Genomic DNA, 19,543 nt, shown 5'->3' on the forward strand with positions numbered 1-19,543 from the left:
ATTGAGCACTGTCCTCCTTTTCCTCCTGGAGAATCATGATTGTCAACTTATCAATAATTTCATACACCAGTTAAGCCCTGCAGTTGGAATTATGGTGTACACATCACCATCGATGGTGTGTTCAGTGAGCCTACAGACCTACTGGACGTTCTGCATTTAGACTGACAAGTGCTGCATAATATTTGTTCAGTTTATCAGTGTGACATGGGCTCCTTGCTTAGTGACTTTATCTCATTAGATTCATGAATATTTTATTTTAGTCTGTTTTTATTGGAGCATTTTCGGTTGTGCTTGCTGGCAATCATACCCCTTCTCATTTGGTCGGGATGGGTTTTAAAGTGCCGATGCCTTTCCTGCACTCTGTCCTCATTTCTTCATTTGCTGAATTCTAGCCAGTGTTGCTTTTCTGAGTCCTGTGCAATTTCACTTCATAACAATAGGTTCTTGTTTATTTTATCTTTTTCTAACCAGGCTTTTCTCTGTCTTACTCTCATTGTTGAGAGTAATGCAATTTTCCTCTGTTTTCTGCTTATCCTTTATTTTGTACAGATCTGTATGGCATTGGATGGAGTTTTTCTTTTATTTCAACCATTTAAGAGAAAACTAATTTTACTGAACCTTAAGGACTGCTTCCAGTTCTGAAACCATTCCCTCTCGGCATTGGAGTGTCTAACCCTCTGTCTGTCCTCCAGGGCCCTGTGGCTTGGGTCTCACTCCCCTTTCTGCCCCCATATGCTGCTTCCCATCTTACTTTGATTCGATCCTCAGGTCCTCCTCTGATCAATTCCCTGTACGCTGTCTCTTGCATTGAATGTGTGGTTGGCAATTAAGGCCTGCTGGGATTGTATTTCTGTTTTCTTTCTCTTCATCATTTCTCTGAGTTCTTTCCTCTGTCTCCTCCTTTCTGAGTTCCAGAGTCTATCAGGTACCCCCCTCTTTTTAAACCACCATCATTCATATTTTATGTTTTCTGAAAATAACTTTTTATACTTAAAATCTCTTATAGTTATGAGACTAACACTTAAGGAAACTGGTATTTAAGCATGGCCAGAGTTTATAGGTTAATTCAAATAGCTGATTTCAGGGGGTTGAACATTTCTTGTGTATAAAACAGGTAAAAGAATCAGGTATAGTTCCAGAAAGACACAGATTTAGAAAAGTAAAGGTCATCTTGTTTAGAAAAGACTATGTATGCTATTATAGTCTGTACTTTGTGACTACAAGTTCCTTTGTCAGACAGGGCCATATGGAGAGAGCCTTTTGAATGCTAGGCTTTTAGTTAGTTAGATTTTAGTTGAGGTCATCGTTTATTATTAAGTTTGAGATTTGTCTGAACCCAAGTAAGTATGATAAAATGTATTTATGCACATATAGCAAGGTGATAAGAAGACAATAGATTGTATTCATAGAAGGAGTAAAATAGGAAACCCTATAATTATTAGTTTATAATTTTTGAAAGCTTGAACAAACTTGATATGTTTCCAAAGAACATTATATTTGATCAATAATTTCCTTAATTAATTTATGTATGACAAAGGCTCCCTCAACTGTGAGTGAGCAGAGGCATACATTTTGTCTTGATTTTTTTCTGTTGAAGTTTATATTCAAAAAAGTTGAGATCCTTGCCTCCAAAAACTTTTAACAACCTAGGCTTCCTAAACTATTACTTCACATTCTAGCTACATTCCAAAATCACAGTAGTCACTTATGATCCTCAGTGGTCCAATTCTTCTCAGTGATTGACAGGTAGTGGAGGATCAAGATTTGCCTTGTGCTTCAAAGTTTGTGGTATGTTCTGTCAGTGTCCAAGGAAGCTGTTTTCCCAGTCCTCACGTGAGTTGGTCGAACCTCTCAGACACTCTGCTTGAAGGTTAACTGTTACAAACAGCCACAGTTTCATTCGCCAAGCTCCGTTTTACCTCTAACTTAAGGTGGTTAGGAAGGGAAAGCATGGAACAAAGGCCCAGTGGGACAACTGGAAAGTCCTCCTGTCCTGTGTGAATTAAGGAAAACAAGATGCAATTAAATCATGGCCACATGATGTGGGTTCACAACAGAGCGTGGCAGGGATGCCAACCAGCCTCCATAGGAGCTCATCATAGCAGTACACTAGCAGAAAGGAGTGGCAAAAGCTGTGTCCCATGGATGGGAAACTCCGCTACTTAGGGTGAAAGGGGGACAGGGAATTGGGCTCTGTCAATCAGTTCTGCTATATAATACATGGAAAGAAAAGACAAAAATCCAACTTACTGTGTTGCTTACTTGATTGTATGTATGGAAAGAAGAAAACTGATATATTGAAGATTAAGCATTTCTCCACTGAAGAAAGAAAAACAGAAACTTCATTCGGTATGAATGAAAATAGATGTAATGAAAATATAGGAAACTAAAGAAATGGAACATAAATATATTATTAACAATAAGAAAATATTTATAAAAAATCAATAGTCTAGAATTGGTTCTTTTTAAAGAGAAACAAATTGGTAATACTCTCATAAGACCAATAAAGCACACACAACACACACACACACACACAGAGACAGAGACAGAGACAGACAGACAGAGAGAGACAGAGATAGAGAGAAAGGAGGAAGAAGAAGAAGAAGAAGAAGAAGAAGAAGAAGAAGAAGAAGAAGAAGAAGAAGAAGAAGAAGAGGAAGAAGAAGCAGCAGCAGCAGCAGCAATAGTAGTAGTTAGGACAGCAGACATAAACTACAATAAGCAGTTACAACATTATAACTGCTTGATATTATCTTGTGAGAAATGGATGAGCTCCTTAAATAAAATCACCTCAGTCTCCAAATTAATCAATGAAGTCATAAGAGCACAAAATAGAATCAAAGACATCCAGTATATATTAGAAATATTACATAGCATGCATGACTACATGACTTTAATAGTCATACTGTGTCTCAAAAGTTGTTAGAGAGCAAAGGATTCATGTTGCTCATTGCTTTGAATGGTCACAAAACTGCAGGAGGAAAACTGTAGGCCAGTCAGTCCAGAATACAGATGTAAAAACCTTGAAATAGTAGAGCATTAGGTTCAGCAGTGCATAAAAGGTATAATAGCCTATAAGCAATGTAAGTTCATTCCAGCAAAAAAAAAAGCTTAGCTTATCAGAAACACAGTGAATGAGATATACCATTTCTGACTTGTCCATTGAAGTGCCAGCTGGCTCCTGTGCAAACTGAAACTTTTGTGTCTAGAGTTTTAAAGTCCTGTCTTGTTGTCTTTATTTCACACAAGGCAAGACTTCCTACTTGACCCATGTGACCTTTACTCCCCTCCCCTAACTCTCTCATAATTACTTTTAGATTGTCTATCTAAGTGGTATCCACCCAATCCCATGAAGACTTGAAAAGCAGTATAGATAGGACCCATGAGGAAATTTAAAACACAAGAATTTCTTTATCTTCTGTTAGCTGTCACTTATGGGGACGAATACCTGCAAAGAACCAGAGAGCAGTCATCACTAGCTGGGACTCACTCCTTATGAAGGCCAACCAGTATATGGAGGAAATAACTGTACTCTGCCTTTAGAACTAGCTCAGAAATGAGTATTCTTTCCAGCTTGGAGCTAAGACCCTCTGTCCAGCCCCAATCACAAAAAGTCTCACTAATGCAGTAGTCTCTAAGGTAGCAAGTTCAGGGACCATCTCAGTGTTTCAGCAATATGATCTGATATAACTCAGCATACCTTTGAAGTTAAATTAAAGCTCAGTAAACTGAATTAAAAGGTGACTCCCTGCTCTGGGGATATAGCTCAGTTGGCAGACTGCTTTCCTGACATTCACAAAACCCTGGATTTGATCACCAGCACCACATAAAAGCCAGGTGTTGTGGTGCTTGCTTGTAATCCAAGCACTTAAATGGTGTGCAGAGGAGAGTCAGGAATTTACAGCCAGCCCTGGCTACACAGTAGTTGAATGGCAACCCATATTACATGGCTCATAGTAACAACAAAAACAAACACCATTCCCAAACCAAAACCAACACAAAATACACTCCATAACAAAAAAATGGTGTTTTGACTTAGATATTAGACAACAAATGCATTTATTATCACGCTGAAGTGAAGTAACTCATTTCCCCGACATCATCAGTGCGTGGAAATGCCAATTCTGGTCATTGTTGAGCAGCACAGTGTACTGAGTCTGTACCTCAGTGAGACAAATAAAAGTTCCCACAGAAGTAGAAATATGCAAATAAAATATTCTTCCTGATGTCACAATGTAAGTTTGGAAGCCCAAAGCTCTAATCCAAAAGTTAATGATACTTAGATATATAACTAGTTAGGAATTGGAAAAGGAAATTAAAATCAACACATAAATTGCACTCATTTTATGGTTTGTCTTTGAAGCACAGGCACATGAGATAATCTTTTCAACAGGTCCTGGAGAAATGCATTTCACATACAACGTGAGGGAGAGGAATGTAGTCAGAGGCTGCCACTTAATGAATCCGATACCTGTGAGGAGACAGACAAAATAGCATATGGTGCAAAGAGGCTCAGGTAGCAATCTAATGGAAAACTGATGACGAAGTGATCTGAGGTGCCCTGCATCAGGCTGAAATAGGCTGTCAACGTTGTCCCCCATGTGCTGGGTCATTGACTTGGGAAAGTCTTGGGGCAAACAAGGACATTCAAAAGAAACAGAAGTTGGGATGTCAGCTGTATATCTCCCAGTGGGCTCACAAGGAGATCTGAGCAGCACATGGCATGGCTGTCATCTACTACGTCTAGGAAAGATAGGACTTGAGACTCAGAACTAAACTGCCAAACAGTATTGACAGAGTAAATTCAAGGATAGATTATTTTCACAGTATTAAATGGATCAGTGAATAAAATGAATCAATGTATGGTTCTACAAAAAAAAATCATTAATTAAAACACTTCAGGATACAGATGTAGGCAAGGACTTCATGAATTGAATAGGTCTCCAATAACCCTGCAAACGGGAGCAAAAACTTACATAAAGGATCCTATCGGGTTTAAACCCAAACCCAAACAAACCAAATACACCACCAACAAACTACTCTTAAAGAGTAAGGGAGTGGGCACTGGAATGGGGAGGCCGAGTGCAGAGGAAAAGAAAGTTCTGCCAGTTACTCATCACACAGGCGATCCAGAGTACATAAAGAACTAAGCAAGCAACACACACACACACACACACACACACACACACACACACACACAGACACACACATACACAGAGACACATACACACACACAGACAGACACACAGACACACAGAGACACAAACACATACACAGACACACACAGACACACACACAGACACAGACACATACACATACACAGACACACACACACTGCAAACAGACACACACACACACTGCACACAGACACACACAGAGACACACACATACACACACAGAGACATACACACAGACACACACACACACACACACACACACACACACACACACACAAAACGAGCGTGAGAAACAAAGTTTTTCATCCATTATTGTACCCAGATGAAAGCACCATCAGTTTTCATGTCAACCCATGAAACAACATATGTTCTCTAGCACAGGCGGGCAAGAGGACCCTGGTACATGTTAGTGAAAGTGTCAATTATGGCAGATGCAACAAAAATGAGCAAGAGATTTTCTCAGGCTCACAAGACTCAGGAGTACCGTTCCTTTGGATGCACTGAGGGCCTTTCAGTCAGTCTGCCACATAGATAGACCAGCAGTGCACATTTATCAGACCCGTTAGACAGAATAATAAAGTTATGGAGTTAGTCAGGAGTCCACTGACAGATTAGTGGATGAAGAAAATGGAATATATTCACAATTGAGTTTTATTCAGTGGGGTGGGAAAGAATAAGACAAATTATGTCATTTGCAAGACATGGTTGAATTTGAGGTTATCGTGTTGAGAGAAATAAGAATGACTCATGAATGTGTTTCTTTTCTTATATAGAAATCAGGTTTAAACAATCTAAACACGAGAGGAAAAGTGGCACTATTTGCAAAGTGGAAAGGGACAAAGCATAGACAAACTGGGCAGGAATGAAGGTGAACATGATCAACACGTGTAAGAGCACATGCGAACAAAGAATTGTGAGACCCAGCCTTTTGTGAAGTTGACATACGTTGATAATAATTTGCAGAACAGCACTCCAGAATGTAAACAAATTCAAACTTGGATTTTTTTCAGTAATTAAAAAGAATAGGAAAAAAAAACCAGTATGTTGGAACTGTAATCTGTCCCTACACCATAGTGGGTTTCTCAAAATCTTCCCTGAAGAGGAAAAAGACTCAGTTGGGTAGAGCTTACAGATAGTAATAAGTGGGGTATACCTCAAATTTGTAATCTCATGACATGGGAGCATGAGGCAAAAGGATTTAAGACTGCCTAAGCTATCTCTAAAAACAGTGAGAATTGTAGATTGTATTGGAGAATACATGCATCAGATAAAATCTGCCTCTTTTATTTGTATTAAGCAATTCTAAATACTCTATCTTTTTATATATTTATATAATTATATACTTAAATATATCTAAACTTTTTTTCTTTTTCTGGTACCACTGGATAGATCCTAGAAGATCAAAATTTTATGCCAGGGTAATGATATTTTACAAATAGTTGTTACATCAGAATGGGGCAGCATCCTACACCTAGATATTCATACAAATATAATTCAGAAATTTAACTACATTTACTATATCTTAGTAGTGGCATTTGAAAAACGTTAAAAGTGATGCATCAGGCCTAGGAGTTTGCAGCTCCTCAGAGGTACCATTTGGTAACTTTGTAATTCTGTGCTCACAGAGCATTTGCTGTTACATTGTATCATCATCAAAGCAAGAACATGTCTTGCCCATCCTATGTGCTGTATTTCGACCTTGTAGGGCCTGTAGCAACAAGGCCCTCCCTAGTGATACCGTTAGTGTAGGACTTCCTTGCTTTTTAGGACTATTAGAAAAATCCCTGTTCTTCATACATTAATCAGTCTGAGGCCTTCTATTGCAGCAGTATCAAAAAGACAAAGACAAGTATTAGAGTGCCTGAAGACAGTGAGACTTTTCTTTATGGTTTTCGATTATTCTATAGAATAGTTCTCACCCTGTGAGTAGAGACCCCTTGGGGTGGGGGAGGTCTAATGACCCTTTCACAGGAGCTGCCTAAGACAATCATTTTATCATTGAAGAACTGTACTAAACATGAGGAACTATTTTAAAGAGTCACAGCACTAGGAAGGTTGAGAACAATGCTCTAGAAAGCATAAATTCAGGAAGAAGACATTGAACTTGCTAAAGATAGATTATGTGACTTATGACTTAGTTTCCAGGAAACCAGATAAGAATGTCCATTTTCCAAAGTCTTGCTTACATTGGAGATAAAAATGTTCATTACTACAGGTTTCATACTGATCTGAAAATGTAGATCAGGTTATGGTAGACCATATTATCACCACAGGTAGGCTGTGTATTGCTAGCACTGCATCTGGAATGCCCTCCAGGGGTTCGTGAGTTGAGGCTTTGCCTTCACCCAACAGTGTTATTGGCGGATGGCGGAAGCTGAAGAGGAGAAGCTGAGTGAAGGGAGCGCATCGTCAGCGGTGGGATGCTTGTGATGGGGTGCTGTTCTTTGGAGAGTTGTAAGCAACTGTCTATTCACAGCAGAGAGGTAGCATCGATAGAGCAAGGAGTGTCCACTGAAGTCTGGCCTCATAATGCATTTGTTGGGGTTTCTTATAGGAGTATGAGTGCAGGAGAGTGTGACACTAAAGGCATATACACCACTGAACAGCTGACCCCAGCGTAGGTGAAAGCTCATGGAGCCCTGGAGCTCCATGCCCACATTACAACCACGTTCATTCATCCCAGAGATTTCTCTTGCCCAGCTATTGTTTAATGCTTGTGAGCCTCAGTGTAGAGCCTGGTGAATCATAACCTTCTCAGCTTCCTATGTCATGGAGTGCTATGAATTTCTGGGAAGTCAGCTTGTGAGTCTTTCCCCTGCAGGAAGTAATTTCTCAATTTAGAGGGAACATCGCAGAGCAAGGGCTGGGAGGACTTGAATTATTTCTTGCTCTTTGCTTACCAGCCACCAAGGTGAGCAGCCTGGTCCCCACATGCCCCCTGCCATGATGCTCAGCCCCAAGCCAGGCCCAAGCAATAATGCCCCTGGCCAAGGGCTGAAACCTTTGGCATTGTGAACTAGAAACAATCTGTTTTCTAAGTGCGTTTCCTTGGTGCGTCCTACTTAGCATGCTCCGTCCGCTCTATGCACGCACTGTCCTCTGCATCTTACCCTATCCCTTAATGTCCTATTGTGCTTCTATCTATATTACAACATTCTCTTAGCAAACTTAAAGTGTACTGTCTCAAGCACTGGTTGTAGTGACAGGAATCTGGTTAACATTTCTGTGTGTGCATGTGTTTATGCTTTCATTCTTCCCTGAGCTTCTAAGGCCAGTGGAGAAGAGTGTATGTGCATTTGCATATGCATGTGCATGTGTGTGTGTGTTTGTGAATGTGTGTCCAGATCAGTCCAGATCTGATGGCACCTGACTGACTGAAGGCACTGCACAAGCTGACATGGCCTGAATTTGAGAAGAAATGGTTTCATGGTTTTAGATTGTCATAAAAATGAAAAATATGCAAACAGCATGATACTAAAAAAACTTAAAAACTTGCTCCTTTGCTTTGTAGAAAACGTAATTGCTCAACCTTGATGTAAATGCTGAAATGAAGATAAGAGATGACCCCTGACAGGACTGCCATCCTAAACCTTGATGCAAATGCTAAAACAGAGATTAAAGATGAACCCTGTCATGGCTGCCATCCCTGAGGGGTGTCGCTGTTTTGCTGCTTTCTGTTGTGTATTGCAGTCCTCTGAGATGAATCTGGGGATTGCTTTAGGTCATGATGAAACCTTTCCTACGACTTGTATTTTGGCAGAAAAAAATAATCAATTTATTTTATCTCAACTGTAATGTTTAAAAGTATAAGAGGCCTCATGCTAAGTGTAGCTGCAAATCTTTCTTCTGGGTTAGATACAGTAACTTAGAAATTGCAAAGTAAGTGTCCTAGCAAGTGAGCAGTGTGGTAATACTCTGAGAAGTTTAGACCCAGGTCAGGAAGACACAGGTAGAATAGTATCGATCCATTAAGTTTAAGGCCCCATTGCTTAGAGGAAAAGAAAAAAAGTTCAACTTACCAGATGAAAGGCCCCACGAGGGATAATGAATAAATAGTAGCTGAGTATGAAATCAAGTCTTTTCTCATTAATACCCAGCATAGTGAAGAGTCTAAGTGACATATCAGTAGTTTGTAAGTGACATGGCAGATTTAAGTGGCAACATTACAGTTAGTAGGAAGCGTCGGTCCCTCTGATTTATGAGTATTCTCATTGAAGCTTTACCCTGCATGCACTAGTGCTGCTGCACACGGAAAATGTGTAAGCATCTTATCTGAGATGTTTGACTTTCACCCCTGGCGTGGTCCTGGTTACGAGCTGGGCACACCGTAGTCATTCTGTTGAGGTGTCTTCCTCCCACCCTAGTCTTTAGGGAGCTTTTATCATAACACTTATCTCAGTGCAGATACATTGAGCAACTTTAGTAACATGTGTTCATACTTAACTTTTTGATAATGGAATTCTATTTTTTCACATTTTGCCTTACTAAACTCTATTTAAAAAGCACTCTCCTTATATCTACAGACACTATTTCCCCTAAAAACGCTAATGTCACTTGGCTCTTCCTAGAGTTGCTGTGTTGCTAGCCTCTTTTCAGCATGGCTCACATTTTTACTCGTCAGGACATTTAAAAGTGTGCAGTGTACTGTGTTTATGTTCTATGCCATGTGCAGGATTTATTTACTGAATGTCTGTTGTTGTTGTTGTTTAGACTGCTTTAGTTATTACATACTTCCCTTGAACCATGAAGCACTTTACTTTCCTAGTGACCAACCTATGATGAGTGGCTCAGCGCCAATGCCTTCCGTTTTTTCTACAGCAGTCATAGGCCTGAACATAATATCAGTCTGTCGACACAGTCAAGTTACCTCACTCTGCAAGATCATGTCAGCTGTGTGATTTTATATTCTGCTGGGATCCCGACCCTGGGAAACCTTTGAGTCTTTGCCTAGAGCAGGGGCATGAGGTGAAAGGACAGCTTTCTCCCAGAGTGGAGCCCTGAGCTCTGCCTGCCACTGCAGCTGGCCAAGGGCTCTCTGAGGACTGGCGGCCAGTGTTTCTGTGTTCTGTATGTCATGCTCCTGAGCCCGAGCAGAGGGAGACGGTTTAGCCCATCAGCCTTTCTTACTGGGCAGTGAGTGCCTTTGGGGCACGAGGCCCCAGCCTTTCTCATGTTGGTGTGAAGCCCTGACGTGGATCCTCCTGTAAGAGGCGGCTGGTGTTGGAGGCCTTTTCCACTCAGGGACTTGTCTCCCACAGAACTACATTGGTAAAAGTGTGTATGCGGTGGCTGGACTAGTACTTGTCCTTACATTTCCAGACTTGGATTTCCTTGAGTAAATGTACTCTTCTCTTGGCTTGTGTGCTTTGAGAATTCTTGGATCTCTTTACCTTTTAACTTTTACTAGTTACAGGGTTTCTCTCAGAACACTATCTCTATTCCAGTAGTAGTCTACCCAGCAGGGTCTCTGCTCAGAGCTCTGGAGTGATTTTCAAATTCAGTGACTTGCCTTTGGTGCTTCAAACAGGCTAAGGGTGGTGTTGTCTCAAGAAGCATCTGCCTGGTTGTCTCTTGTTCTGACTGACTCTCTCTGGAAAGAAAGCTGTTTGAGCCTCTCACTATGATGTCCTGAGCTTTATTACTATACTTAATGGTTTGTTTAAATAATTTGTATTTATTTAGGTGACATAGACCTCATAAGAGGCAAAACTTTCTCTTCTCACAAAACACACTGTGGCTTATGCAAAACCTTGCCTGCTCTATGAATATCCATGCTTTTCTTTGTGTGACAACTGGCTGATCACAAAAGATTGCATCACGAGTTTCCCTCCTGGATAAACATGTTCGTCTAGCTGCATCGCTGGCTGTACTTGAAGATGAAGCCCCAGGAAAGAATACAGCTGCTTAGCATGCTCGAGTGCTTACTGTGTTCTGCTTGGTTTCATGCACTCATTTCCCCATGGGCTTCATATATGTGAAATGACATGGAGCAGCAGAGGTCAACTATTACTCTGATCTATTAAACGTTTTATTACATCTTTTTGGTTTTTTAATCTGATTTGTTTTTATATTTATTTTTATTCACTTTATTTCCCCATGGCTGCCCTCCTCCTTCCTGTCCTCCCAGCTCCACACTTACAAATTCCTCCCCCATTGTCCCCTCCCCTTCTTCTGAAGAATGGAAGGCCCCCCTCCACTTGGGTACCACACCACCCTGGAGCATGTAGTTCCCCACCAGGACTAGGTACATTCTCTCCCTTTGAGGCCCAACCAGGACTCTGAGCAGCAGAGAAGAGACAGCCCCTGCTTCACTTGTTAGGGGACCCTCATGAAAACCAATCCCCACACTTGTAACAAATTATGTAGGGGTCTAGTTCTAGCTCCTGCCTGCTCCCTTGTTGGTGACCCACATTCTGTGAGCCACATGGCCCCAGGTTGGTTGACTCTGTGGGTCTTCTCATACCTACAAAATTGGTAGACAAAAACATCAAGAATGGAGTGTAAATAGAGTCCGTTTATGAGGTAGGAATGATGCCTCCTTTGGAGTGTTTTGTTTCTGGTATTACTGAGGATAAACTTCCCAGTTGGCTTATCATTGTAACAATGTATTTCTTTTTGTCACGTGGGGAGGGTGCTGCTTTAGCTGCTCATTTGCTCAAGAGCCGCTCTGTTCATTTCAGTGTTTCCCAAGGGGGTTAAATAAATAATGCCTTCGGCATTGTGTCTAATCCCTTTCCTGTCCACTTACACAGCAGCAGCCCTTTCCTGCAGTCACCTCCTCCTGCTGTGAGACTCACCATCACCAGTGTGCGCCTACTCTTTCCCTAATACTGAACTCGTTCCTCTGTAATCAGAGGCCAGATTATGCTGTGTTTTCCCTTTAATTGTAAAATGGACCAAATGAGAATGCTAGCACAGCACTGACTAGCTAGGAGAGAAGGGGCACCTCTTCCACTCCTTCTGCATTTAGAGGGGGGGATATTCAGTATCTCGCCATTGATATGATGTTCGTTTATTGGTAGCGACTTTGAGACAATAGTTCCTTAAACACAGCATAGGAATAAAAGATAAACATGGTTTGCCCCTTTGTTTGCCTGTTAGTGTGGCTGACAGAATTGTCACAGTTCTTTTGTGGCCCCTGTTTTGTAGTCATCAATGCTCTATGCTTCCTCTGTATTTACAAAGTGGAACAGATAGAAACTGTGAGGCCCAGCCACTGCCATGCTGCAGTGCAGGGAGGGAGGAGTCACCGCCTGCAGTCGCACCCAGTTAATACTCAAGTGATCTTTGTGGTGACATGTTCCTTGCTACCCATCCCCAGAGTTCTGGGTTCCCTAATGAAAGACCTTTACAGTTTGATACAGCCTAACAGCTGTAGCACTTGCAGCCTTCACGTGGCTAATCCACTTCCTCCGATATCCCCACGTTATTACTCACTCCATATTATATTTCATCTTTGCTGCGGTGGACAGAGACGTGCAGCCCTCTTGGACCGCCTTCCCTTGCCTCCTACATGGTGGCTATGCTCTCTGTCCCATACCTTCTCAGGCGTGGTGGTGTCTTTTCTTTCCTTCTCCAGGCATGGCAGGTCTTCTCTCTCTTGGTCCCTCACCAGGGAATCCTAAAAGTCTGTCTGCCCTGCCCAGTCATTGGCTGCCGGCAACTTAGTTTACCAATCAGAATCAACCAGGGGCAGGGTCCCTCGGTGTCTGATGTGCAAATATGCAGATACTTGTGCAGGACCCAAATTAACATAATGCAAGCATCCCTCTGCCACAGCCTCCCACCTCTTCCTGCCCAGTGCTAACCCAGACCTGCCAGTCCCTCCACTGTCACCAACAGCACAGAGTGGGGTGTCAGGAGGGACAATTTTTAGGGTGTCGTTCTTTCATTCCTCAGTTTGCTTACCATGAAATGAATATCTGAACGTTGAAGGTGTATTCTTGGTTCTTTTTTTTTTTTTTTTTTTTTTTGGTTCTTTTTTTTCCGGAGCTGGGGATTGAACCCAGGGCCTTGCGCTTCCTAGGTAAGCGCTCTACCACTGAGCTAAATCCCCAGCCCCGTATTCTTGGTTCTTAAATGGCAGTCAGGTCAAACAAATGGTACAGTGGACTCTCAGTGTGAGTCCTAAGATACGGCTAATTTGTAAGTAGTTTCCACCTTTTTTAATAACTATCATTAATAGTTGTTTTTTATCCCTTGTATCTAGCCCCTATTTTACACGTAAAAGGCATCACGACAGAATGATTAGGGTACTTGAAACAAAATTGATCTGCATAGGTAGAAATAACGAAGACAAATTCTTGGAGGATATCTTCCTTATCAAGCCTGAATCTAATATAAAAGGGAAGGTCGCACACTGGAAACAAGTGAGTATAATTAGTTATCTGACTTATTTATCATTCACAACAGTAGTGTTCTAATTTATGTAATGCAATATCTCTGGTCATTTATGTTGCTAAGAGTCTGCTTTAGAATCTGTGGGTGTCGGAGAATCATGTGATGTTGAGTCTAGTATTAGATGGTGCTTTGGCAGTGCCCCGCCCCACACTCGCTCTGTGATAGTCGCCGTGCCAACCTATGCTTGCCCTTGTTTAATTACCGTGAGTAGTAAGAGTCCCATAAGGGGTTGGGGATTTAGCTCAGCGGTAGAGCGCTTGCCTAGGAAGCGCAAGGCCCTGGGTTCGATCCCCAGCTCCGAAAAAAAGAAAAAAAAAAAAGAGTCCCATAAAACTTCCTAGTTGTGAAATATAAAGATATTTTATATGTAGCTTCTTAAGGATTAGTATTTTTAATTTTATGTCCAGTATAACATTCATCCAATGTTTTTTGATAAGCCAGGAATTGTTTTGAGAAAAAATAATTGTAAGAGAAAGAAACTAACTTTTTTTGCTGAACTCCTACTATGTGGCAGGGGCTGTTCGGCTGTTTTGATTGTGGTCACAGGACAGGTGTTTTTTTTTTAAGATTTATTTATTAATTATATATAAGTCTCTGTCTTCAAACACACCAGAAGAGGGCATCAGATCTCATTATAGATGGTTGTGAGCCACCATGTGGTTGCTGGGATTTGAACTCAGGACCTCTGGAAGAGCAGTCGGTGGACCAGGTGCTCTGATGAATGACCCAGTCAGCACCCGTTATTTTTGTGGTTTCCTTTGGTTGGATGTCACCAGTGTAGTAATCCAAAGTCGTGTGTTGCTGATGGCCTGCCTAAGTAGACTTTTCTTTTGAACAGGGGGAGCTACTTGAGCATAGGGGAAGGTGTCGTCCCTGTGGTTTCAATGTTCTCATGCTACATATAGCCTAGAACCATCCTGCCAGCCCTCCAAGCACATAGCTGCACCTGGATACAGTGATTGTTTTAAAGACAAATGTACTCTACCCTAACCACTTTTCTCCTCAAAAATCAATGTCACCTCTCTGAATTTGCTCCACAGGACAGGACCCTTCATAAACTTAACGCTCACAGGCTGGAAAAATAAATAAGGAAACAAACAAACAAACAAACAAAAAAACAAACCAAACCAAACAAACAAACAAATGCCAAGCAGGCTGTGCATCCACCACCTGAGCAGTGTCTGCTTTGCAGATTCTCTGCTGGTTTTGTAAAATGACAGCCCACTTCCTGTATAACAATATGTGTGAACGCAAGTCACTACCACACGTGTAAAAATGAGAGCAGCACCCATTGTTTGAAGATTATTAAAATTGATGAGTTATCAAAGAACATAACATTGGGCTTGAAAACACTTGAACGCTATGACATTTTGCTAAAACATAAAGAACGCTCTACATTTCTTTTGTGTTGTTGATAATTTTGCTAGCCATCACTTGTAAATCCCATTCTTTCCTCATATATAAATGTGTGCATTGTCTCGTGCTCTATGGTTGTTCCTAGTTTATAAATGTGCACATTGTCGCATGCTTTCCCATTGTTTATAGTTGCTGTTCCAAGTCCATCCTAAAAGCTCATCTCAGTTTCTTAAGATACTGGTAATTATCTTTGTCAGTCTCAGTTATATGGGATTATTTGTTCTAATTAGAACCGGCCTTCGATCTCTTTCTGGCCATGATGGCTTTGATATCAGATTTTATCCTTTATTGTACCACTCTCCTATCCAGTTTCTTTGTTCTACCTTGGAACTTGGCTTATTACAAATTCAGCGATGAATGTTTCTTCAGTGTGAACCCGAGAAACCAGGATCTAAGCAATAAGAAATGGAAATATAGGTTAGAAACTAAGAGAAGGAGTTAGCAAGGCAAGCCAGGAGACAGGGAATTCGAGTTTGTAAATTCCATCAATAAAACAGTAGTATGGGTTAAGCAGAATACATTTCAGGATTTAGTAATTCGGCGAAGCAGTAGGTACCTAAATTTGGTCCTGTCTGAGCTGACAAACTCCTGACCAAAATAATTTAAAATTTCTCCTGGTTTTGGTATCCTAAAGAGTGGGACAGGCCAGAAGATAGAGTGTGGATTACATTTGGGGGGGGATGTAAAGTAAGCATCTAGAGTTTGTGGAAAGACAGTGTGTAACACACAGAACTGGACTCAGAAGTCAGGAGGAAAGTGGAAAAGTGTGAGTCTGACGCAGGCGTGAGGGTGGGAACAGCTCTTTCCACACTTACCGCTCACACTTACCGCTCACACTTACCGCTGGCCTGCAGACACTGCCAAGGGCAGCAAACACAGGTTTACAGAGACGCAGTAAGAGTCAGGTCGAAGGAAACTCTTACCACTCTGAATGATTTGGGGAATTTTGGATACTAATATTAGGGAATTTGGGGGGGGAGCATGTGAGACTATTTAAAATACCCTTTGGTACACCAATTTTGTTTTTTCTCAGGTTACTGGGAAAAATTATACCCGTATGTACTAGCTAATTATTTGCAGACATGGTCTCTTGATTTTTTGTTTTTGAAAAGTAGGCATTTTAGCGGTAATGTGGTGTAAGAGAAAAGTATACCCAATGGGTGAGAGGGGAACGATTCGGCAGGGGTGAGGGCAACATTTTCTCTCCTATTTTTCATGGGCACCCTTCCTCCCTCAAAGCAGCAACTTGGATAACATGGCTCAGTGTCTGTTAAGCAGACAGGAAGGCCTGCTGAGTAGTCATGTGATGGCAAGAAGCTTCCTGCTGAGCCCTCATGGAGAAAAACAAAACACACAAGCCCAACCCTTAGATCTAAGAGCTGTTGGTCTCTTTTGCTGAGCATTCTAGACATGTGACCCATCTCAGGATTCCAGGCATGGCCTCAATCCACCAACCATGGAAAGCAGAATACCCATCACTTTGTTCATTTTTTCTAGTTATCATGAAACCAGAAGGGTGATCTGTAAATACTGCAAAGCTGCAACTGCCTACTTTATTATCCCTGAGTGACTCACGCGACTCACCCGAGTGACCCACGAGGCTCTCCATGCTTCTGAATGCTCACTTGCTATCTGGATATTTTCTTGGTGACATGTAGTTCTCTTCCTACTATTACAGTAACTAACATTTGTTCCAAAGCCCGTGGAGGCAGAGAGGAGTCCCCATCCGCAGAGGTACTACGCTACAAATATGGTGGAAAATCCTTGGAATTTTAAGACATGCACGTCCTTCTCAAGATTACTGAGGGTTGAGTTCTTATTTCATTCAGCGCCCATTCTGACTTCTCCTTTTGAAATTCCCGCAATGCAAATGTTTACTTTACATAGTGGCGTCCTGTATCTCTCTTGGACATTTTCATTTTCCCTTTCATCTAGCCTAGCTAATTCAGAAGACTTGTCTGAGTATAAGCAATTCTGTTTGTTCTGGTGTTTACTGGAAGTTCTGTGCTGTAGGCTCCCCCACCCCCACCACAGAGCCTTAGTTCTACCATCTCTGGTTGCTTAATGGTTTGTCTTTCTCATTCATATCTTAAATTATCTGTTTTGTTTTATTGTTTGCATTGTTACATCTCACTAAATTAGTTAAGATGATGACTTTATCTTTAAATGTGCTTTGCAGATTTTGTTCCCATTGAAATCAGTGTCTAGAGAACGGTGTCTAGAAGTTTAGAAGCTTCCTAAGGACACTCGTTGTACATGCGGTGAGGTGTTCGTGTTTTCATGTTCAGAATAGTATTAGCAGTACGTGGGTATTTCACTTAGGGGACTCTAGGATGGAATTCAGGTGGATGGTCGAAAGCCTCAGCTCTGCGTGAGTCACCGTCTCTGACCAACTGTGTCTGTGTGCGCTGTATAGAATGCAGCAGGCCATTCAGGGTCGGATGACTTTACAGACTTCATACCTTTACAGACTTTATACCTGTTCCTTCAGGCCCCACAGCGTCCACCTGTTGTTCACACAGGAAGCAGCTGGTTAGTATCACCAGCATGGGATATAGAGACAGCGTCCTTAGCTCCATTTTGGCAAGTACAGGAGGCTCTAACAGTACCAGTAGCCATGGTCTTCGAGCTGTCAGAGTGAATGTGGGCTGTGCCCTGACCTGTGATGGACCACACTTCTGATTTATAGAATTGGTCCTTTCCCGGGTCCAATAGGATGAGCCAATACTTACAGGTTTGCTATGTGCCCTGAGGAGTTGGTCACTGTGGACCTGTGAGTTTGACACACGAAAAGGACCTTTTCCACTTTGAATAAAGTGACTACTGTTGATGCTTGGGCTTACATAATGTGACCTATTTTACCGAGCTTCAGTAACCCTCTCATGTCTGGCCAGGTCCCATTCAAAAGCATGGTTAGAAACTGGGGTGGAGGGTTGATTCCAGAACCGGTGGATTATAGAGGTGATGTTTGCTGGGCATTTCTGGTCATGTATGAGTTATATCTGAACCTACAGCAGCAGTGCCCTCAGTCATGGAGTCGTTATACACAGAGGAGATCTTTCTTGGGGCTGGAAGGTTCAATGTAGTAAGTGGTTTGTGGCTTGTTGGTTTGGTGCCCAGACTCCTTGATCTTCATTCAACAGGGAAGACTATCTCAAGGCTATGTAGGGTCCAAATTCTTAAACTGTGGACCATGCCCCTTATCTGAACACAAGACAGAGGCATGAGATGTTTGCCAATAGTGAAAGGATCCTGCATGGAATGAATAGAATTGTATGCAATGGCACAAAGTAATGCAAAATCCAGCCCACATTGTTTCTGTGATGTCTCCATTGGCCCCTCACTTAGCCATCGTCAGCTTCACTGCAGCCTCAGTTTTGAACACAACATAAGTTTTGCACCGTACAAGCCACTGACTGCATGCTGTAGTGCAGAGAAGTGCTGCGTGAGGCATCTTCAGAGTCCATGGCTATCATAGCTTATGACTACCGTGTGCCAGGAAAGGTTCCTGTCCTTTAGCATACAGAACAGAAATACCTTTACTGTTTTTCTGTCCTTAGTCTTTCATTCCTTAGTACATATCAAATCAGTACTTTTAGACTGATTCTTATTAGATTGTTTGATAAGAAAAATGCTATGTGAGTTAACCATTTGAGTACATTGTTAAGTAAATTTGACTTGGAATTAAAACAGTAGAATTAAACACTTTCTAACACTGACTGAAATGCCCCTAAATTGATGTCTAGTATTTTATAGTGTTTTCATGTGAAGCAGCATCCTTAGGATTGATGACTATGAAATCAAAATATCATTCAACTCTGAAAAACATTCTGAGCCCTGCAGAATCTAAATATTCAGTCAAGATTTAATTCTTTATCTAAAAATAAGTAAGCACATCCATCTCATTAATATATAAATTTAATCTCATATTTATAAATGGTAAAATTGTGTATACAAAGTGAATTGTTTTACGGTAAATTTCAGATGATTTATTATGAATAAGTGCTTGGTTTTATACACGTTTATACATTAATGATTATATAAAATTTTCTCTAGTGAAAATGGGCCTTGAGTGCAAACCTTTAAGGAGAGCTGATGCAATGGACTCTTTGCCGGGAATGAGTGTTGAGGGGTTAATGATCTCATTACCTTGAAACTGATGACCATGGACAGTCCCTTTTATTGGTGCTAGGGAAAAGCTTGAGCAATCTGAGGAGCTGAATTAGGGAGATGGAGAGGAAGAGGGGGAGGGGGAGGGGGAGGGGGAGGGAGAAGGAAGGGGGGGAGGGAGAGGGAAGAGTTGAAAGGGAGAAGGGGAGGGTCAGGGAGAGATTTAGAGAGGATCTAACAGCAAATCTGTAGAGCATTTCCCCTCTTATGGAGATTGGACTAACTCAGTTCATGAGGCTTCTGTGACAAGTGTTCTAAACCGCTGAACCATCTTTCTTGCTCCTACAATTGAAATGCTGCGTATCATTATACTCAAGTTCAGATGTCAGCACACAAACCACTCAAGTGCTCATGGGTAAGAATAATACACTATTTTACTT

General features: G+C 41.5%; 1 protein-coding gene across 6 annotated transcripts in view; it reads left to right on the forward strand.

Moving 5' to 3' along the window:
- The window catches only part of Lrriq3 (leucine-rich repeats and IQ motif containing 3), a 92,310-nt gene that overhangs the window by 25,986 nt on the left and 46,781 nt on the right, over positions 1 to 19,543 (forward strand). For 4 of the 6 annotated variants that reach the window (NM_001024307.1, XM_087631319.1, XM_087631321.1 and 1 more), the window contains 1 exon segment: positions 13,387 to 13,546. The exons of the other annotated variants lie outside the window; for them this stretch is intronic. In NM_001024307.1, coding sequence (NP_001019478.1) covers positions 13,387 to 13,546 — 160 coding nt within the window. 6 annotated transcript variants of the gene reach the window in all.

Source organism: Rattus norvegicus, chromosome 2 (assembly GCF_021556685.1).
Source record: "Rattus norvegicus strain SHRSP/BbbUtx chromosome 2, alternate assembly SHRSP_T2T, whole genome shotgun sequence".
NCBI lineage: Eukaryota > Metazoa > Chordata > Mammalia > Rodentia > Muridae > Rattus > Rattus norvegicus.